This window comes from Neofelis nebulosa, chromosome 1 (assembly GCF_028018385.1).
Source record: "Neofelis nebulosa isolate mNeoNeb1 chromosome 1, mNeoNeb1.pri, whole genome shotgun sequence".
Classification (NCBI taxonomy): Eukaryota; Metazoa; Chordata; class Mammalia; order Carnivora; family Felidae; genus Neofelis; species Neofelis nebulosa.
In genome coordinates, this window is record NC_080782.1 from 64,246,390 (window position 1) to 64,267,964 (window position 21,575).

The 21,575-nt window shown below is 45.1% G+C and overlaps 1 protein-coding gene across 1 annotated transcript in view; it reads left to right on the forward strand.

Annotated features, from left to right (window-relative positions):
- Positions 1 to 1,121: 1,121 nt before the first annotated feature.
- NSG2 (neuronal vesicle trafficking associated 2) overlaps positions 1,122 to 21,575 on the forward strand; it is a 57,471-nt gene continuing 37,017 nt past the window's right edge. Inside the window, exons 1-3 of the mRNA XM_058723649.1 lie at positions 1,122 to 1,286; positions 2,181 to 2,331; positions 18,779 to 18,862. Coding sequence (XP_058579632.1) covers positions 2,203 to 2,331; positions 18,779 to 18,862 — 213 coding nt within the window. The 5' untranslated portion in view covers positions 1,122 to 1,286; positions 2,181 to 2,202. The remainder of the gene's footprint in view (positions 1,287 to 2,180; positions 2,332 to 18,778; positions 18,863 to 21,575) is intronic.

Consider the following 21,575-nt stretch of genomic DNA (forward strand, 5'->3'; position numbering starts at 1 on the left):
TGCTGGGGATTAAAATAGACATAGCTAACTTCACTGTTTAGTGGGGATCAATACTTTACCACTTAGAGTATAAAAACGTTACCACCATTGTGGTCCCTTTATCCTCCCTTCTTTATGTTGCATTTATCCTATATATTACATCTATACATATGGAAAACCTCATAAAGATGTCATATTTTTGTTTTCAACTGTCAAACATATTTTTCAGAACTCAATAGGAGAATAATAGTCTATAGACTATTGCAGTAATAGTCTATAGTCTATAGACTAATAGAGTTATATTAAAGGGTTTCCTTGAGCACAATCTTTTCTTATTCACAACCACTCTGCAAGGGAGGAATTATTATTCCCACATCCAAGGTGAAGAAATGGAGGCGGGGAGTGAATACAAATGTCCAAGATCCTCACAGTCAGAACTTTAGAGACCTTGAAGTCTAGGACTTTGCCTTCCCTGATTCCAGACACCAACCTGGAAAGTATACGTGTGGACTGCATACAAACATCTGTGGCCATGGATCAGGGCTCAACTTTCAGTTCCTGGTACTATACCAGCTATGCGACCTTAGCTGACCTGTGTGTTTATAGTGGCATTTTGAGTATAGTAGCTTCTCACATGCAGTGCTCACCATGTTACCTGCTCTGAGCTCCCTTCCTGTTGTTATCACATTCACACCTCATACTAACCCCATCATGTTTTGCAAATGAGGGAAATAGTCTGAAAGAGACTGGGAAAGTGCCCACTGCATGGGAAATACCCAATAAATATTAGTTCCCCTTCACTCCTTACCCCAGGTCAGAGCACAGTGTAGGTCCTGTACCATTTGGGTTTTCAGAATATTGCTCTGGAAGATTTTAAAAGGTGGTCCCTCCTCCTAATGAATATGTCTCCTTTCATTTTTCTAAAGACTCAAGGATTGCTTGTTATATGGTTATTATTATTATTACTACTATTATTATAGCCAGAATCCCTCCCACTTCTTGAAACCATTTTGTCCCATGCCCTGGTTGTGGCCATGCATGAGAAACAGCAGGTGGTGCCAGATGACAGATGGTGTGGGAGCCCGTTCCCCGGTGGGAGGGGGCGCGAGTGAGGGAGCAGGCAGGCAGCTGCCAGGAGCTCTTCCCCTCTCGCTCGCGCCTCGCTCTCAGAAACTCCCAATCCAGACACAGGCAAGGCGCTGTCCTTTCAGCACCACGAGCTCGGGCTGAGGAGGGAGGACTCCTGGCCGTCCTCCTCCTCTTCAAATTGGCTTGAATCTGCTCTGACCCCCCAAGAGTGCATCACAGTAAGTAGGCATTTGTTTTTGCTATAACCACTGCTCAATATCCTCCGACCCTTTACCATCCCTTTCACCTCCACAACAACCCTATTTTGTCTAATAATGTTCCATCATCAGGATTGACAAGAGAAATTCAGTTGTCTGGGCTTCTAGGGTTGGGGTGGGAGTACCGTTTGACTTCCAAAGGAGCTTGAGAGAAATATATGCGATTTGTTTATTTAGTTGGCAATCTTGCAATGTGGGGGTTGCTAACTTTCCATGGAAGAAAAAAAAAATGTCCCTTCGCTATTGAGGAAATGGAGGCATTCCATGGCTGAATAAGAGGATCAGGTTCAAGCCAGTCCTTTTTTGTTTTAGGAAATTGTACCTCCTGTACAACCTACATATCATGTGAAAGGGTGCAGTATACATAGAGACATTGAATGTACTTATTGTATTTTAGGGAGATTGCTGAAGCAAAGCCAACATAATAAAATAGCAAGGTGGTAAGGTGTGGTGGTAAGGTGAAATTTATCATACTGCAGAGTGACCCAGAATAATGGGATTTAATTTTGCAGTACAAATAAGCTTTTCACTGAGATTATATGACTGTATTAGCTCTAGTGTCTTGGGTTTTTTTTTAAAGCTTGTATATTGTTTGTGTAAGTCTGGGATTTTCCTTGAGTTTCCCGAATTTTAAGGCTGTTGAACCCCATGGGTGGGTGGCAGATTTTGATGATTAAAGAAGTTTTACTGGATAATGAGAATCATGTCAGGAAATCTAGCAAAAGATAGAGAGATGACTGATCTCTATATTGAAAGCCGAGTGAGCTGTTGAGGACAGCGCTTTTTCTCTGTCGTCAGCCCTCTTTTTCCCTGCCTCACCTCCTACTGTAACTAGAACCCCACTGCTTGCCTTAGGTCTGGGAAGAAAGGTGTAAGGATGGTGAAGCTGAACAGTAACCCCAGTGAGAAGGGAACCAAGCCGCCTTCGGTTGAGGATGGCTTCCAGACCGTCCCTCTCATCACTCCCTTGGAGGTTAACCACTTACAGCTGCCTGCTCCGGAAAAGGTAAAGCAGATACTCCTCTCTCCATCGGTCCCTCATGCTTCCCCCACTTCAGGAAATAAAGCAGCAAAAAAAAAAAAAAAAAAAATCCCACCTCTCCAAACCTTTCATTCCCTCAGCCCAATATGTCCCCTTTCTTGTAAAATGTAGTTATTCCTTTCAGAGACATGACATTTCTCATGTTATTTCAGGTTTATGGTAAGTGTTTACTCATTTTTGTTCACATATACATACATGGGCAAGAAAATTAATCTTTCTTTTTTAAAGTTTTATCGTAGCAGATGAGGGCTAATAAGCTTGTAGATGGTGACAGAGAAAATTGTCTTGATTATTTGGGGGAGGTGTTTCAAAAATTCACTGGTATAGATTTGAGGACAGAGAATTGGATGCAGCCCAACAAGCATTTAGTTTGCACCTGCTGAGGCCCTATCCCTGCGCTACAAGTTGGTTACAAAAAGACAAATGACAAAATCCCCATCTAGTAAAATACTTAATATAATGCATCAGGGTAAATGCCATACCTGAGAATATCACAGGTTGTGAGAGCACAGGGGTGGAAACAATTAAATTCTGTTGGGGAGGAAGGGGGCTGGAAGGACAGATTAGGTACACTGCAGAGGAGAACATTTGAATTTGGCTTGTAAAGGTGAGTAAAAATCTTCCAGATAGACTACAGGAGGAAAAGACATTTAAGACATAGGCAAAGCATGGAGAGCTTTGGAGAAATAGCATGACTAGAGTAGAGCATCTTTGGGGGAGGCGTGGCTGGAAATGAATGACTGGCTGATGGCACATCTCCTGACATGGGAGTAGTCCATGAAGAATGGAGGTGGGCATTTGTACAAAGGTGGGCACTGATACAAAAGTCATTCCGTGGACAGAGGTGGGAGAAACATTATTGTTTAAGATCCAGTTGAGAGAACTTGGGGTTTTGCAATGTGAGCTTTTGCACACTGTGAGAGTTAGATTTGGAGGTAAATGATATAGTTCCCTGGCTGAAGAGCAAACAATGGATCATTCCATCTGTTTGATTTTCTCATTGGCATCTCCAGGAGGGCATTGTGTGTCTTAACCAATTGGCTCTAGCCAATGAACAGAAGGGGAGCCAAAGCTAGATAAAGGGCCTGGCTGATTGGCTGGGGGTTGAGTCATCTGTTTTGAAAGTGCAGAGGTTGTCAATCTGAGAATGTACATGGGGGTGGCAGAGATAAAGGATCCTTGAGCCATCATGAGAGACTGATAAGGCTTTTAAAAATAAAATGTGAACAGGCACTTAACACTAAAGAAATGTGAAAGAACAGTATTAGCTAGGTATCTGCTACAGGAATAGCAGAGGTTCTCAGTTTTTGACTGCGTATTAGAATCATCTGGGCGGGGGGGGGGGCTTTGAAAATCCTGATACCTGGGCTACATACCAGAACAATTATATCAGAAGCTCTGGGCGTGAGACCCAGGCATCAGTATTCATGAAATCTCCCCAAGTGACTCCTGTGTGCAGCCAAAGTTGAGCATCACTGTGGTAGGTGCACATCTCCCCCATGGGAGTCAGGGATTATGCACACAAATTTATAGGTGAAAAGGCGAAGGATCAGAGAAATTTGGTTAGTCATCCAACCTTACAGACAGGAGTAAGCAGCAATGCTGGAATCTGAACCCAGATATAATGGAAATTGGAGAGGGAAAAGGAGATATTTTCTCAAGGTTTTGTGAGGCTTCGGGAAGAATCTTTACCCTTCTGCCAACAGCTATAGCTTGGAAGACCTGTATGTCCCTTAAAGGTGTGCAAGGAAAACGGATTGTGGTGAGGTCACCCCTCCCCCAATGCCTATAAACACCTGCAAATCATCCAGAGATACCATGGCCTCTGTCTCCCTTTACTCCAACACCATTCCATCCTCTCACTTTTGGGGGCTTTCTTCTCTGGTTTAGAGAGGAAAAGGCATAATAACCATTGAGTGTCCAATCCAGATGTACCGAAAAGCTGTCCCAAAGCCTGAAGGACAAATACATTGGGGACCTGAATGCATGGAAAGGGAAAGCAATGCATTCTGGAAGATGCAAATCCCTAGAGGGACACATCCTAACAGGGGCTCGTCACAGACATTCATGACAAAGTTTTCCTACCAGGCGCCTCAATTTCCTCCTTTGTGAAGTGGGGAAGATCATCCCTACCTCACAATTGTCAGAACAAAGTTAGATATGGCCTCATATGTAAGATACCTGGCACAAAAGTAACTATACAAGAATAATAATAATAATTTTCAAGTGCTTCCTAAAAAGTAGATTCTGTTCTAAGCTGTATGTAAACACACTAACACACACACACACACACACACACACACACACACACATACACACACACTTCTTTCACCCTTTCAATAGTTCATAGGACTGAATAAGGGAATTGTTACTTTAATCTAATTTTTGAAGATGACAAAATTCAAGCATGGAGTGGTAAAGTAACTTCCCAAAGCACACAGTTAAGGGAGCATCCTGGCAATGTCTAGAGAACCCAGAACCCAAGCAGTGTTGTTCCAGAAGCTTCCACTTCAGCAGAAACAAGGAGCCAGCTGGCCTGAGAGTCCACCAACTTGGGCTTTGGCTTGAGCTCAGTTGCCCATCTAACAATGTGACTCATGTGACTTTTTTCTCCTCCCTTAGACCTCTTCTCTGAGCAGGAAATTATCGTAGCGGTTTTCCATGCTAGCGCTTTGATTTTATAATATTCACAGGAGTAAACGCATTTCCCCCCGACGTGACAACGGATGCGTTAGAAGTGAAATTGCACTTGGGGTCCTCCACATGCTTAGCTGGCAGCAGAGATGCTGAAGCCCGGCCCTGCCCCACCTTTTACTGTTTTGCCCTGGCTGATGTCTTGCAGCAAGTTTCTTAAGCTCCCTCAGCCTCTTCACTATACAGTGGGGATACTGGTATCGGGACTCAAGTCACAGGACTGTAGGGAAGGTGAAGTGAGTCCTGATGCAGTTTTTAGCTCTTTGGTTAGGTTCCAGTCAGATGGTGAGTGTTCGAAAATGGGCACATCAGAAGGAAGTATATTTAACCCTCATGTTGAATAATGTTGTTTTTTTTTTTTTTTTTTTGAAAATGTAAAATGCAGAGTGTGCTTGGTGTGTGATAGTGACAATCGTCTTTAGGTTTGTTCACTAAATGTGCTTTAGTATGAAGACGGAGTTTCAGGGGGAAACCTTTCGGAGGTTAACTGGAGAAATGAGCATGTCTGAAGCCCTGTCTCTGGGCTGGGAATGGGCCTCACAAGGCATTCACATCCATTATTTCAGTTAATCGTCCCAATGGCTCTGTCGGGGGGTGGATAGTGCACCCATTTCACTGATGGGGAAACTGAGGTTCAGGTCAATAGAGTGACTTGCCCAAGCCTCAAAGACGGAGTGGGAGAGCTGGGGTTGGAATCCCAGTGCACCTGAAACCCCGATTTTTCCCTCTGCACTGTGCTGCCCTCAATAACAAGAAGCCTCCCACCCCCAAGAATGCTTCCTCAAACTCTCATCTGTGGCCCTGCTCCTCCTTGAGCTCCCTGGATCAGCAGGTGAGGCCTGGGCACCATCCTCCAGAGAGAACATCCCGGCCTCCAGTGCTCCCTCCCTGTCCAATACTGGAGGGATTGGTGCCTGCCTCAGGAGGGGAGAGAGGCCAGCATCCCACCTCCACACTGCACCTGAGGGAGCCTCCCTGGAGATGGGACCGGGCCCTTCTCTCATGGAAACCCTTTTCAGTCATCTGCACAGTCTACAGTCCTCAAATCCTGGCCTTGGCAAATCCTTCCCTGCCCACTGGCTTCCATTCCCACCACTCCTACTTTGTACTTTGAACACCAGCAGGTCAGACCTACCTAGAGCAGTGGAGGGTGATTTTCCCCTCAGTGGAACATTTGGCAATGTCTGGAGACATTTTTGGTTGTGAAAACTGTAGGTGGGGGGACACTATTGGCATCTAGTGGGTGGGGGCCAAGACTGCTGCTAAGTATCCTACAGTGCATACGATGCACCCCCCAAATGTCAACAGTGGCAGGGTTGAGAAACACTACCCTCGAGTTTTCCACACTCTCCAGAGTGGTTCCTGCTTCCTCCTCCTTGCACAGGCCATTCTTTCTGCCCAGAATGCCCTTCTCACCCCTTTGCCTAGTAAGCCAGAACTCATCTTCCTAAACCCAGTTCAGATGGCAGCTCTTCTGGGCACCTTGCCTAGCCACCCATACTTATAGCTATGGTTTTACTTATCAACATGGAAGGTATTCACTCACTCAGTCACTCCCTCGTCCAGCAGATCTTCTTGGGCGCCTTCCATGTGCCAGGCACTGTGCTAAGCTACGCATAGCCAGCCATGAAAAGTCAGGCAGGACCACTGCTTTCACGGAGTTTCCAGTCCAATGGGGCCGACTTCAAGCAAGCCATCATACAAACAGCTGTACAGGGACGCAAGCTGCAGGAAGCGCTCTTAAGGAAGGAATATGGGGCTGTGATGTGAGAAAGGATAAGGCGCAAGAGACCTGATTGTGATGCAGGCTGGTCAAGGGAGGTCCTCCTGGGGAAGGTCCCTCCTTGACACCTGGGGGATGGGTGGTAAGGGGAGTAGAGGCAGAGGGTCGTGCATGTGGATAGGCACTGAGGGAGTTGGAAGAATAGGCAGGAGGCCCGGTTGGCTGGGCATTCTGAGTGAGGGAGAGAGATTTGAGAGATGAGGTGAGATGGGCCCAAGTTCATGGGGGGCTCAGTGTATATTCTGAAGGGGTTTAAAGTAGGAGAATAATAGGATCAGGTTTCTATTTGAGGAAGATTCCTCTGGCTGCTGTGGGCCACCCTAAGGACGAGGGACCCATGCTGGGTCTCCTGGTCTCCTCTTCCTTGTTCCTTCTCATGTATCCCTCTTACAAAACCAGAGTAGTTTTCCCAAGACAGAGGTGACTGGGTTTCCTGCACCATGCCTCCCATGAGTGGTGGAAGAAGAGAAGTGAGTGGCAGGCAGGAAGTCAGCTAGAAGGCCACTGCCATGTTCACGAGGGAGGTGGTGGTGGCACGCACTAGGGCAGTGGCAGTGGGAATGGGGAGGGGGGCGGACTTAGGTTGACTTGGTGTCTGGTTGGCACTGAGGGTACTTGCCCACTAGGGCCTGAGGGCCCTGGCTCTGCCTCATCGTGCAGCCTGGCATGCAACGGGCAGTGGGAAATGCTGGCTGAGTAAGGTCCCCTGTCCCTTGCATAGCCTAAAGCTGGGCTTTAGTTTCTCCCCTTGACAGATGTAGGAATAGACTCGAATCCAAGCAGTTGGGTGGCTTCTGCAGCCCATGAGCACAAGCTTTCTAGAGGCTGGAACATCCGTCTGCAGATACCATATTGTAGGACATGCCTTTAGGGCCCTGCTGCCTTTGGTGTATCTAAGTGACCACAGTAACTCAGATGTCCTCACAACCCATCTGTGAGGTTGCAAGCATTATGGCCATTTTACAGATGCAAAAACAGACTCAGAGGGGTGAAATGCTGTCCTAGGACACCCAAAGGATCAATGCACCAAGACCTGCACACAGGTGCGTTAAGAGATGCCAACGAATGGGCGGCAAGTCTGCAGAAAGCGAGCCACAAATGAACACAACTCCACCTTGGCAAAGCCCCAGATGAATCATGTATTTGGCAAGCTAGCAACCAGGCTGTGGGCAAACGTTCCTTTCCTTTCTACTGATTTAGTAATCAGTAGTCTTTATATGTCCTGGACGAGGCTGGCTCACCTGCTTGTGGGAGGAAAGGAATGCAGACGTTTGGAGATCCAGTATTGATGTTTGGTACACTTTGTATTTTGCGTGGTAAGCCACAGGTGCTTTGTAGCCCCAGAGGCCTGGGTTTGGGTCTCAGCTAAGCTATTTACTTACTGTGTGGCTTTAGGCAAGTTTCGTAGCATCTCTGGGCTGTGTGTGTGTGTGTGTGTGTGTGTGTGTGCGTGTGTCCTACAGTAAAATGAGCATAATACCTACCTAACAGGGCTATTGTGGGGAAAAAGCATGAAAACGGTCTAATGGCACACCGATGGTGATTTACTGGTATAGCTTCCTACCTTTCACTGGACATCCTGACTGTGTTTCCTGAAGTTCACATTTTTGGACGATGACTATAAAAATAAAAGATGCTGAGAAGGATGGGGTTTTCAAGGTGAGGGTACAGGGGGGCCCAACAGGGTGGACCTGGACGAATGTGGCCCAAGAAAATGCCTCTCCTGTCACTGAGTCCTGTGTGCTTTCTTCGCCTCTCTTGTGGCTTTATCAGAGGGTTCTTCTTCTCTCTGCAACACAGGATCACGGAACCGTCAGCCTTTCCTTAGGGAGCAGCAGAAGCGCACGTCTCTGCAGATTTGAGATTCACAGAGCCCCCTTATTCTATTCTTCAGACACTCTCAAGAAACAGTTTATAAATCGCCCCGAATTGGGGCAAAGGCTCTGACCAGGCAATTCCATCAAATAGATACAAAATGACCACTAAGCATATTTAAAATTACAATTTAAAAATATAATTTTAGGGGCGCCTGGGTGGCTCCGTCGGTTAAGCGTCCGACTTCGGCTCAGGTCACGATCTCACGGTCCGTGGGTTCAAGCCCCGCGTCGGACTCTGTGCTGACGGCTCAGAGCCTGGAGCCTGCTTGGGATTCTGTGTCTCCCTGGCTCTCTGCCCCTCCCCCACTAGTGCTCTGTCTCTCAAAAATAAACATTAAAAAACGAAAAAAAATAATTTTAAGCAAAATATAACTTTTTACCTATTAGATTGGCAAAAAAGAAAAAAATCCCCAAATGGCAACGTTTGGTAACGTCTGGTGCTGTTAGCAGAGCTAATGTCTGGAGCTAAGCAGAGCTTCTCGGCACACTCTTGTTGGTTACATAATGTGGTGCAGTGTTCTGCAGAGGGTGTGTTGACATCGCTTATAAAATTTAAACTATAGATACCACTTGATTGGTATGCTTCTTACCGGAAGGTAGTGACCTTAGGGGTATATTTTTTTCAAGTACGCCAAGGCTTATGTATTAAAAAAAGGCCTGTGAACAATTGGAATGTTCCACGCGCTTGGATGGGTGGGATGAACTTGAGTGCACGGCTGTGGAAGGCTAAGTGGCTGTTGTGAGAATGGAGCATTCTTGCTTGTGTGATGTGGAAGGAGTGACAGACATCGCTCCGTTAAAACAGCTTTAAGGAGCATGATATGGAGTCATCCTATTTGTGGAAACACATCTGTGTGTATGTTTTGTCCTTAATTTCACAAAACAGGTTTGGAGAGACTCACAAGACACCATTCAATGTTGAGGGAGTAGGGATAGGGGTTGGAAGGTGGCCCGTTTGAAGGTTTTCATTCTCTATTTTTCATACTCTTTTTTTTTTTTTTTTTTACCATGAGCATGTACCAGATTTTCCGCTTCTAAAAAGTCACCCCCATTCTCCCAGATGGTGAGACAGTCTTGGAGCATGGAAGTGACTCGCACACTCAAACAAGGAACAAACCGGTGTCCCAGCATGTGGAGGAAGGCATTATAGCAGTGCACTTTGAATCTGAACCCTAACTCTGTCACCTACTTGCTGTGCAACCCTGGGCAAGTTTATTAGCCACTCCGTACCTCTGTTTCCTCGCTGTTAAAAATGAGGACAATCATCTCTTCCCGTGAGAACTGTTTTAAGGGTGAAATGAGCCAATGTAAGTCGAATGTTCACCCGGCTGTCCAGCGCGGAGTAAATGCTAATGCAAGGCTATTTTTCTTGTTGCTGTTGCTATTCTTACCGTTCTCAGCAGCTGAGTCCCAGAATCAGGATCATCGTGGAGAGCACAGGGCTGGCCTCAGACCACAAGCAGTGCTGAGCGGTGAAGTGGGCTGGGCCTCTGGACCACAGAGGACAGGCTCAGAGGCAAACCTGCGGACCTCTAGTCTAAGGATTCTGGCCCAGGCAGCTAGTTTCTGCTCATAACAGGAGCTGGAAGCCTCCCCTTTCCCCGCAGAGGACTGGGTGGAGGGTCCGTCATCTGGCCACATGCTATGCACTGCCACGGAGTTGGACACACGTAGTCTTATTGGACTACAGCTGGTGCATCTGATGCCCAAGTGGCCCAGCCTCCATTCTGCCTCTGAGCAAGGAAAGGAGACCTGATCCCGTGGAAAGAGCCCTAGACTGGGAGTGACGAGACCCATACTAGAGTCCTGCTTCTGACCCAATCTTTCTGTGTCAGAAAGGGCAGCAAATCCCTTTCCCCCCTCTGGGCTCCCATCTCCCCTGTGAGAGAGGGGGTTGGACAATACTACCACTAATGTCCTCTGAGCACTAACATTTTACTCTGTTCTGAGCCCTCGCCAAGCTTTGAGGGCCCAGAGAAAGAGACTCAAACCTCAAAAGACGGAGTATGGGTTAAGAGGTGAGCAGGGGAGCCGGGAAAAGGTTCCCAGCGAAGTACTCAGGCCCCATCTGATCAACTTCACCTTGTCTCTTTAGAGATAGGACTCATTCATTCAACAGTAATTCATGGAGCTCCTAATGTGTGTCAGGTGCCATGAAAGCAGAATCGGAAGGTGATAATTCTTGAAAGGTGACATTCTTAGCGGGTGGTACTTGGAGCTGAGCCAAAAGCTTACATTCAAGGTCTGGCCCTGCTTTTTAGTAGCCGTGTGTGAGGTGGTGAGGTCATTTCTGCTCTCCAGGACTCAGGTCCCTCATCTGTAGAATGGGGATAATCACTCCTACTTCAGACTGACTGAGAGGGTTTCCTGAGAAATAGGCTGTAAAGCTTTTGGCACAGTGGCAGAGGGCACACACTTTAAGTCAACGATAGGAAAGAGCACGGGGATCTTGAGTTTGAACCACCAGTTCAGCCACTTACCAGTGATTTGGTCATAAGCAAGTGGCTGACATCTCTGAGGCTAAATTCTCTCATCTGAAAATAAATGGGAACACTAATGACTTTAAAGGGGTTGCATGAAGATTGGGGAGAACGTTGTAAGGAGAGTTAGGAGAATTAACCAACAACAACACATCACTAGGGTCCCTAGCAATAGTGCCCAGCACACAGTAGGTGCTCAGCAGATTCATTGTCCTGCTCTGAACTTCTCTCTTAGCTGCAGAGACAAGCTTCAGGGTGCAGCTTAGATCTATTTTCAGCCCGTGCAAGTCCAGCTCATAAAAATACAATCTTGCTCCTTGTCAGCACTTCTGCACTTTAATTTATTGTTCTTGCCAATCCTGGGGCCTCTCCATGTGGGAACCTCTTCATTATTGATAATCCCAGGAAGTAGTATTTTAAATTTTTATGATCTGTACTTTGTGCCATCTGAACCACCATGTATTATCTGGCCTTGCCAGTGAAGGGGGAATATATCCAGATGAGGGGTCCTTTCGGGATGAATAATTTATCCCGTTTTCACAATGCCAATTATGTTAAATTATGTTCTTCATATCAGCCGCTGACAGGACAATGGGGACTGATGTAAAATATGAAAAGAAAACAAACTTGTATCGGTGCCCAAATCCACAATGGTATTTGAAAATCTGGAGGTTCATTTTTTCCCAAATATTTGTAAAACCCTACTTTAAATAATAAGAAAGAATGTGTCCTCTTCTCTCTCCATTTCCCCATCCTCCCCTCCCCATTTCTGTTATTAATCAAGGAGCTCAGGGCTCCAGGGTTTTTTTTTACCATTTTTTTTTCAACTGCAGAGAATAGAGCCTTTCTTTGCAAATTTATTTTCTCTTCTCTCTTTCTTTGCTTATGTAGGCTGATTCCTCCAAGGTACAATTAATGATTGGCTCACATTTCTTATGCTTTCCCCTTCATAGTACTAAAAAAAAAAAGGCGACTGTTGCCATATCTTCTTTTATAGAAGGGAAGTGTTTCTGGCTTCCCTCCACGGGAACAGAACATCAAATTTCATGACACGCCCAATAGCCAGTTGATTCCAATAACTCTGTAGGGTTGTATTTCTCTTGTTCTCCACATCTTTTTAGTGTATCTCACTGTGCAGAGGCTTCTCCATTATTTGTATGACACATCTGGAAAGCCACTCTCTGGGTTATAATCCTTCCTTGGCTTTTCACTGCTTTCAAGTTAATCTTCAAGATGCTTGGTGGCATTCAGAGCTCTGTTTACCCCTCACTTCACCTGCTCTATGTTCTGGCCACTCAAAACCACTCATTGTGACTGCTCCATGTGCCAGCCTCCTGAGCGTTTTCTGAATGTATAGTGGTATCTTCTGTTCCCTCGATCTAGAAAACTCTTTTCCCTAAGTTTGGGGAGGCAAGCATGGAAACAAGAAGCTGGCCAGAGAAACCATTCATGGAGAGATGATGATGCTCTGGACTAGGGTGGCGGCAATGTAACTGGACAGGTGGATCGATTTGAGAGAAATGCTTGAGGAGCCGGAGCTGGTGCTGAAATGGATTTGGGGAGTGAAGGCAAGGGAGCAGTCATGGGAGAATTCCTGTATTTGGTTTGACATGAGCACTAGCCTGGATAATACTGCTGTTTGGGGGAGATGACTTGAGGAAGAAATGTTGAGAGGCAGGTGGATCCACAAAGAGCTTTGCTGTGGACGTGGTACATTTAGGCATGTTGGCCCAAGGGCAAATGTCCAGTAGGGTAAGCTGAGTTCTAGATGAGGTTTGGATTAAGTTATAAGGATAAGGATGGACTTGGAAGTAATAGGAGAGCAAATACTCAGAGGGGACTTGTAGGAGGGAAGCACGGCCATGACCTCACCCTGAGAAATTCTAACACTGAGAGGTCAAGTAGAGGGGGAGGATCTTGAAGAGGGAACTGAGGAGAACTGGTCAGTGAATGGGAAAAAAACCAAGAGCGATACTGCCATGGTCCCAAAAGAGAAGGGCGTTTCAAGGGGGAAGGAGTGAACAAGAATACTGAGAGGTCAAAGAAGAGAGCAGAGGACTGTCTACTTGTTCTAGGTACATGGGCAAACACCTGCTTTTGATGCGGATATGGAGTTCTAATGAGCTAACACTTCCTTAGGGGCCAAGGTAAAATATTACATGGTAATCTGGGTTACTTTTAGAGAAAAGGTAGCTTAGTTAAAGAGAGGAGATGACCGAGGACCAGCATGGGTCACCAGTGTGACCCTTGGCCTGTGCTTGAACTCAGTGGCTTGAGGAATGGGATTCCAAAACCAAAATAACTGTTTACATTAGCAAGCCACTCAGAGCAGGGGTGCCTGGGTGTCTTAGTCGGTTAAGCATCCAGCTACAGCTCAGGTCATGATCTCACGGTTTGTGAGTTCGAGCCCCGGGTCAGGCTCTGTGCTGACAGCTCAGAGCCTGGAGCCTGCTTCGGATTCTGTGTCTCCCTCTCTCTCTCTGCTCATGCTCTGTCTCTCTCTGTCAAAAATGAACAAACATTTAAAAAATTAAAAACAAAAAAAGAAAGTCATTCAGGGCGTAAGTAGCCAGTCATAGAGGTTCAGGGAAAAAGCAGGACACGGTTTTTAAGGAGGCCTATGACCCCCACTCTGTCAAACTCAGCACCTCCCATTACTGCAAGTGGTAAATGAGATACTTTAAGAAGAAATATGGTATATAATTATAAATACTATTATTATTTATGTATTTATTGTAAATATTATATATAAATTATATAAATAAATAATATATAAATTTTTAATATATATTTTGAACTTGATATACGTAAAATCAATCATATAATATATAGAAAACATTTGTGTCTGATTTCTTTTGTTCAATGTAATGTCTCTAAGATTCACCCACGTGTGTGGCATTCCATTTTATTATGAATAAACCGCACTTTATGCATTCTCCTATTAATGGGCATTTAGATTGTTTTCAGTTTGGAGATATTATGAAAAAAGTGGCCATGAACATTTTTATTATATCTTTTGGTGGACGCATTATATTTTGAGGTGATTTTTTTTTTTTGCTGGTGCCCCCCCCAAAAAAAACCCCTATTGATTTTGTGATGCTTATTTGGCCATCTTGCTAAATTCTAAAAGTTTTCAGTTCATTTTTCTTGGAACACATTTTCATCAGATAGAGCTTTTTACCTCAAGTAACAGAAAACCTAACCCACCTTGGATTAAGGTCCAAGGAGTATATATTTGTCCCTATAACTGCAGAGTCCAAAATGGACTTCAGACAAGGTATGGTCCAGAGGGCAGCATGTGATCAGGGCCCATCTCCGTTTCCCTAGGTTCCTCCGGGCTCCGCCCTCCTTCACCTGCTACCTTTGTCTTCATCTTGGGTCCTCCTCATTGGGACAACAATCTCTACAGAAGTTTCAGAACTCAAGTCCTCAATACACCAACCAGAGGAAGAGCATGCTCTTTGAGGAACACCTATAAAAAGCAAGGAGGCTTCTTTCCCCAAGTCCCTAGTCAATACTGCCTCCTATACTATTGGTCCAAATTGGGTAACATGCCCATTTCTGAGCCAATCAAAGTCTATGATCAATAGGATGGTGTGCCCTGATTGGCTTAACCTAATTAAGGGACCGTTCCTACCATGAGGGAGGCATCGGCCCAACCAGACCACATGGCTGCCACGCACTGCGGCAAGGGTGAGTTCCCAAAAGGATATCTGGAAACTTTTGATCTAAATGGATGCCGGAGATGCAACCACAAAATGTTTATTATGATAATTAGAATGACAGGGCTTATAATGATTATTCATTATCTCAGTCCAACAGTAATATTTTTAAGGTTCTGTCACCCATCTTGAGGCATCAGAAGACATCTTTCTCAAGATGTCAGCTATGCGTAGGGTCTTCTAAATTAATGTGGAATGATGAAAATGGTTTTGGGCTTTTTGAGCTTTGAAAAAGATGTTTGTAGAAATAGTGGGGCAGAAGAAAGGATGAAGGAACAAATGCTTCCTCACGTTTGATGTGTGATGTGTAGATGGCCGAGATCTGATGGCTAGAAATCTAGCAGCAAAGGGATCAACCCAAGAGGTAGTTGATTGTTGAGATGGCCTTGGCCATGTGGGAAGGCACATCAGTTTTCTAGTGTCGGACAACAAATTTTCAAAAAGGAAATGGCTTAAAACAACACCATTTTATTATCTCACAGTTTTTGTATGTCAGAAGTCCAGGCACAGGTCAGCTGGGCTCTCTGCTTGGGGTCCCACCGGTCTGAAGTCAAGGTGTTTGCCACTCTGCCTTCTTGTCTGGAGTTTGGGATCCCCTTCCAAGCCCCCTGAGGTTGTTGGCAGAATTTAGTTACTTGTACTTGTAGGACTGAGGTCCCCATCTTCTTGAATGACCTGGATGTCAGCCTGGGTCACTTTCAGCATCTAGAATCTGCCCTCAGGTTCCAGCTGCATGGCCTTCCTGTAACATGTCAGCTTACTTCTTCAAGGCCGGCAGGAGAATCTCTCTCCAGTCTGCTGTGATGGAGTTTTATAACGGCAGAATATCACCAGAGGAGTAACTATGCCATCAGAGGCCATCATCCTATCCACACTCTAGAGGGAGGAAATTATCCTGCACACATACACTGGGGTGGGGAACGGTGGGGTTAGGAAGCTAGAGGGCCATCTGAGAATACTACTTACCAGAAAAGGCAAAGGCATTTATTGCCCCAAGCCTTATGGTTCACATGACACAATGCCCAGGAAATTCACTATGTCTAGAAATAGATACCAAGATGCATCATAATACACACACACACACACACACATGTATGTATATATACGTACATACAACATGAAAATAGGGAAAAGACATTATAATTCCCAGCTTGTGAATATTTCTAAAAACGTGGATCAGAATGAGTAGACATCTACGTTTTCCACACCACTTTATAACCTGACAGTTGATCTAGTGATATCCAAAATATTTTGAATCATTAACATTTGTAGAATAGCCTCTAAGTTCACAAAGCACCTGCACATACCCAGAACATTGAGTTAGGTAATAATAGAAACACCTAGCATATGAGCTATGCTTTAAGCAGTTGCTTCCTTAGTTACATTAGCTCCCGACTCTCATGTATCCATTGAAGTTCCCATGAAAGCAAACAGCAAACTGTGTAGACCACGTGGTATTTCACACTTTTCTTTCTCTGGCCACATGGTTCACTTTGCAGAAAATGTCTTTCCTTGGGGCACCTGGGTGGCTCAGTCGGTTAAGCGTCTGACTTCAGCTCAGGTCACGATCTCGTGGTCCGTGAGTTTGAGCCCCGCATGGGGCTCTGGGCTAATGGCTCAGAGCCTGGAGCCTGCTTCTGATTCTGTGTCTCCCTCTCTCTCTGCCCCTCCCCCATTCATGCTCTGTCTCTCTCTGTCTCAAAAATAAATAAACGTTAAAATTAAAAAAAAAAAAAAAAAAAAAAAAAAAAGAAAATGTCTTTCCTTGGCTTGCTCACCCAGTAAACTTCTGTTCATCTATCACCCCCTACCTTTTTTTTTTTTTCTTTTCCAGACAAGGAGGTCAGGAGGAGCATGCTTGAACAGCATTCCTCTTGAGAAGTCCTTGCATTGCTCTTGATGGGCTGGGTAGGGAGGACCTACGGGCTGACAGGTACAGGACAGCTCAATTCCGCATCTGCTTCAAACATCTAGGGAAGAAACTTTGTCAGCTCTCAGAGGCAGTGTTCAAATAAACATTTGCTATTGAATGAATGCTCTGAGTGCTTATCCTCTACTAACTCATTTAAACCTTATAACAACCTAATGAGGTGTTTATGCTCATTGCCCCATTTTATATATGAGAAAACAAAGATACAGAAGGCTTAGCGGAGCTAGTATTCAAAGGGTGTGAATACCCTCCCTACAATACTGACAGTACCAGTATCTACCCCACAGGATAGAATTGAGATACAGACGTCCAATATTCAGTGCCTGCTATCTGCTATATAGTCAATTTGCAAAGAAGGAGACCTGCTTTTATTACCTGTGGGCAAAGAGGCGTCTGCTTTCCTGTCCTTTGGAATAGGAGGCTGAAAGAAAATAAAAAATTAACAGAACGATCCACTCCATCTCCCCAGTAGCCCTCACCTTTATTTGACTGCCCCACTTCCCTATCTGAAGGAGCCAGGGCTTGCTTCTGCTGTTTGGAGAGAGGTGAGATACAAGAGGAGAACTGACATCTGTCAATGGGTTCTCGATGATGGGGAGGAAGAGAGGGGCTAGATGGGCGAGGCCCCGAGCCTCCTTAACTAACATATTGAAGTTATCCACACGGGAGATGTTCAGTAAAGTAGTCCTTTCCCCACCTTTTCCTTTTTGAGCTACATTTAGTCAATGGCATGCCTCACAGACTTAACATGCTTCACAGGAGAAATTTTTGCTCGAGTCAGTACAATCGACTGCTGTCTCCAGGAAAACGCGGTGGGAGTTTTCAGTGAAGATTCAGTTAATCTAAGCTCCAGCGAGAAGTAAGAGTGATCATGGTTAAAAGACAGCTTCCTTTTAGCTGTGTGACCTTGGGCAAGTGACTTAGTATCTCTGAGCTTCAGTTTCCTTGTCAGAAGAATGGAAATAGTAGTGGTATGTAGATAAATGCATATGAAGTGCTCGATCCAGTTCTGGCACATAATAAATAATTCCAAAAATATTACCCATTATCATCTCATTTAACCCTCAAAACAACCTTGTTCAATAGGGATGACGATTATGGCTATTGCCCATGTTTTACAGGTGAGGCTCTGAGTCTTGGATAGCTTCGGTGTGCTTCCTGATGCTATGGCACTCAGCCATCGTTATTGATTATCTGTCAGGTTCTTTTTTCTTCTGCTTTGCCTACACAGTGGGACGCAGTTCCATAAATGCCTTGGCAGGTTGACAGCGTATCTTGATAAGATATTAACCACCTCTGCAAAATATTCAGACTTCAGAAAAATATGATCCAAGAGATTCAAAGACCTTTATGTTTTTCTTGGTGCAAGCCCTTAAATCAAATTGCAGTGAAGTGTATGTAGAAAGGTTGAGCTTCAGGTTGTTCATCATAACTTATTTACATCACCCAAACTGTGGAAACCACCTAAATGTTCAACAATAGAGACCCATCGGACTAATTGTAGAGTACGCATCCGTGACATATTATTACTGCATCAAAAGGCAAAATACAATTGCATATTTGTCTACATTAAAAAATGTTAGTATATTGTTGTATGATAAAAGTAGGTTATGATTCACAAAGCATGAACCTGTTACATAGAAAAATATATGTTTGCATAAATAGCACACATATACATCATAGACGCATATAGACACATATAAATACATCTGGAAAGGTATGACCAAAATCGTCATCTATGGTTGCCTCTGTTGCAATGGGGAAGTACGGATAACTCGAATTTTCTACGCTCTTGTGTGTTTGAGAGGGAAGTTCTTTATTTTCTGTTCTTTGTGCGATGTATAAAAATTCTAGTTACTGAGAAAAAGAAAAGCAGAGAAGTGTTTGAAGTCTCCACGTGTGCTAACACTGGCTGAACATTTCAGGTGATTGTGAAGACAAGAACGGAATATCAGCCTGAACAGAAGAACAAAGGAAAGTTCCGGGTGCCGAAAATCGCTGAATTTACGGTTAGTTTCTTGACGGGGTGACACAAACTGTAAAGGTAAGGCTGGCTTCCGCCAGCTCAAGTTTCTTCGTGCCAGTGGAGTTGCTGCTACTGAAGAGTGGGAAATGGCATAGGCTTTTTCTAGAGGATTTCTCGAGGCCACGCTGTCCGGGGGCACAGAATCTAATCAAATAACAAAAGCTCTGCCTCTCGAACACTACTTACGCTCTTTTCTGCACTGGAATGTTCAGATAATTTGATAATTGATACATGTGTCTCCTTTCCTCTTTTTCCGCCTGTCCCTGTCTCTCTATCTTTCCATCACAATCCCCGGGAAATATGATGGAAAATGTATTTTTACAAAACCCTCAAATTTCAGTCAGTGGATGGTTGCAACAAAATGCAAAAAAGACAAAAGGAAAGACAAGCTGACTTCTTAGTGGAAAAAACCAAATGGATGACTTTCTATTTCTTGGTCCTCCTCACTCGGAGGACTGATAAGTATATACCACTGTGATAAGTTGCGTGAAGGAGCCATGAAGCACGCTGTGCAAGGAGGACCTCAGGGAAATAACCTGGAGAAGTCACTTAGGTAGCTGGGAAGAGCACAGCTTGTGCAAAGGCCCTGAGGCTGGTCCCAACTCTCGAATAGGAATAAGGGCAACGAGGCGAGACTGTCGGCAGTGGGTAGGGATCAGGCAGATATGAGACAGGAGAAGGGGGCAGAAGGCAGACAGTTCTAGGCCTTGTAGACTATATGCAGAAACTTGGGTTTTATGCTAGAAGCATAAAGGAAGCCTCTGAAGGACTTCAAGGAGGGGAGAGACATGATTTAAGTGGGTTTTAAATAAAACACGCTGGCTTTTATGTGGCTGATGGACTGCAGCAGGCAAGAGGGAGCGTGGGGAGACTATTAGGCTACTGCAATCATCCGAGTAGAAAGAGACGGTGGCTTGAACAAGGATAGCAAGCAGATAGAGAGACACGGGAAGACCTAAAAGATATCTAGGAAGCAAAATCAGCCATGATTTTACTAGGACCAGTGGTTCTGACAATGGATATGGGAGCAGTCTGACTGGGTAGGAGCCCTGTCTCCAGCTTAGACCAGTCAAGGGGCCGCACCCAGCCAGCAAACCTCATTTATCGAACGGAGGTGATACTAGGGTTGCTGGGAGGGTGAAGTACAGAAGACATGCAGAGCCCTTGGATCTGTTCATGGTAAGTACCCAACAAACCGTAGCTATTTAGTGTCAATTGTGACTGGGGATTTTGAAAGTAAAAACAGCTCTTGGTTGGTTATCTGGGACTGGAGTGTGTATATGGTGAACAAGCCGTTCCCCATCTCCCTGCTAAATCTGTGTTAGCGCAGCCCGGGAGGGAATGCGGCCCCTCTGTATGCATCCCTCGGGAGGGTGAGAATTCCTTGGATGCTGACCACCTCCCCCACCTCTGAGGGCCGGGTTCTCTTACTTAGGGCTGTAGCTTTCCTGTCTGGCTCAGCGTGGGCCTGGTGAATATGGGCGTGGCCTGAACTGCAGACCTTAAAAGAATGAGCACTGAGCTTCCAGGGGAGGCCGGGGCCATCCTGGAGCATAAGGACGCACTGGGCCAGAGAGTGAGCTGACCTGTGCTCCCCGCAGCGGAGACCATCAGAAATATGCCGGGATTCAGGAACCACAATGTGCACTGCAGTGTTATTTATAAAATCAAAATATTTGAAGCAATGCTACATTGTCACCAACTTCCTCAGGATTCTGTAAACAAGCCCCGTGTCCCTATGATGGGCTATTTTGGCACTTTCTCAAGGTTTCCTTTTTCTGAGAGAGTAGTTAGTTAACTCCGAATTACCCATGAGATATTTTCGTCTTCTTTTGACTTTCCCCTGCTTTCCAAATTTGATATGAGCCTGCATTATTTCAGTAATCAAAAAAGAAGTAGAATTATTATTTATTTATTTATTATTTATTATTTATTTATTTATGTATTTATTTATTTTTACCAAATAGAGTGTTACAAGCTTCTGGTGGAATTATTCTTTATTTGGCAGTCATTTTAAAATGATGGTGATGAAGACACAATAATTTGGGCAAATACTTCAGAGAGAAAGTTAAGTGAAAAAAGCAGAGATTAAAATTGTGTGTTTTCCAGGATTGGAACTATGGAAAAACACACACACACACACACACACAAGTAAACAGAGGGGGGAAAAACGTGGAAGGAAATGTATCAACATATGCCGTCTGTGGCCGTGTTATCTGGGGTGGTGCTGGATGATTTTTTTTTCCTCTTCTTTGAGCACTTTTGGTATGTTGCCATTTAATCCTATTTAGCCTCCACAAGCCCCCGAGAGACTGATGTATTCCTCCATGTCTCAAAGGGGAACCATGGCTCAGGACAGTGACCGTGACCTGCTCCTCTAGCCAGCAGGTGGCAGGGCCAGGGCTCAGAGCTGGGCCAGACTGGCCTCTCTGTTCAGCCAGGTTGCCCACGGTAGTCACTTCCCGCTCAAACAGAAGTGGGTCAACTAAGAGAAAAGGAGGGGCTCAGTCAGGGTCTGGGCCTGCGGAAGCTCCCCATGCAGCTTGACTCGATTGGTCCTGGGAGTCAGGAAGGAAGGTATTGGGTTTGGGGGCACCTGTCCTTCGTCAGCACTGACTGTCGGGTGTGGGCGGGAGCCCCGTTTGTTTACGTAAAGCAGTGAGCATTCACAAGCCTCTCTGCTTTCTCAAAGAGAG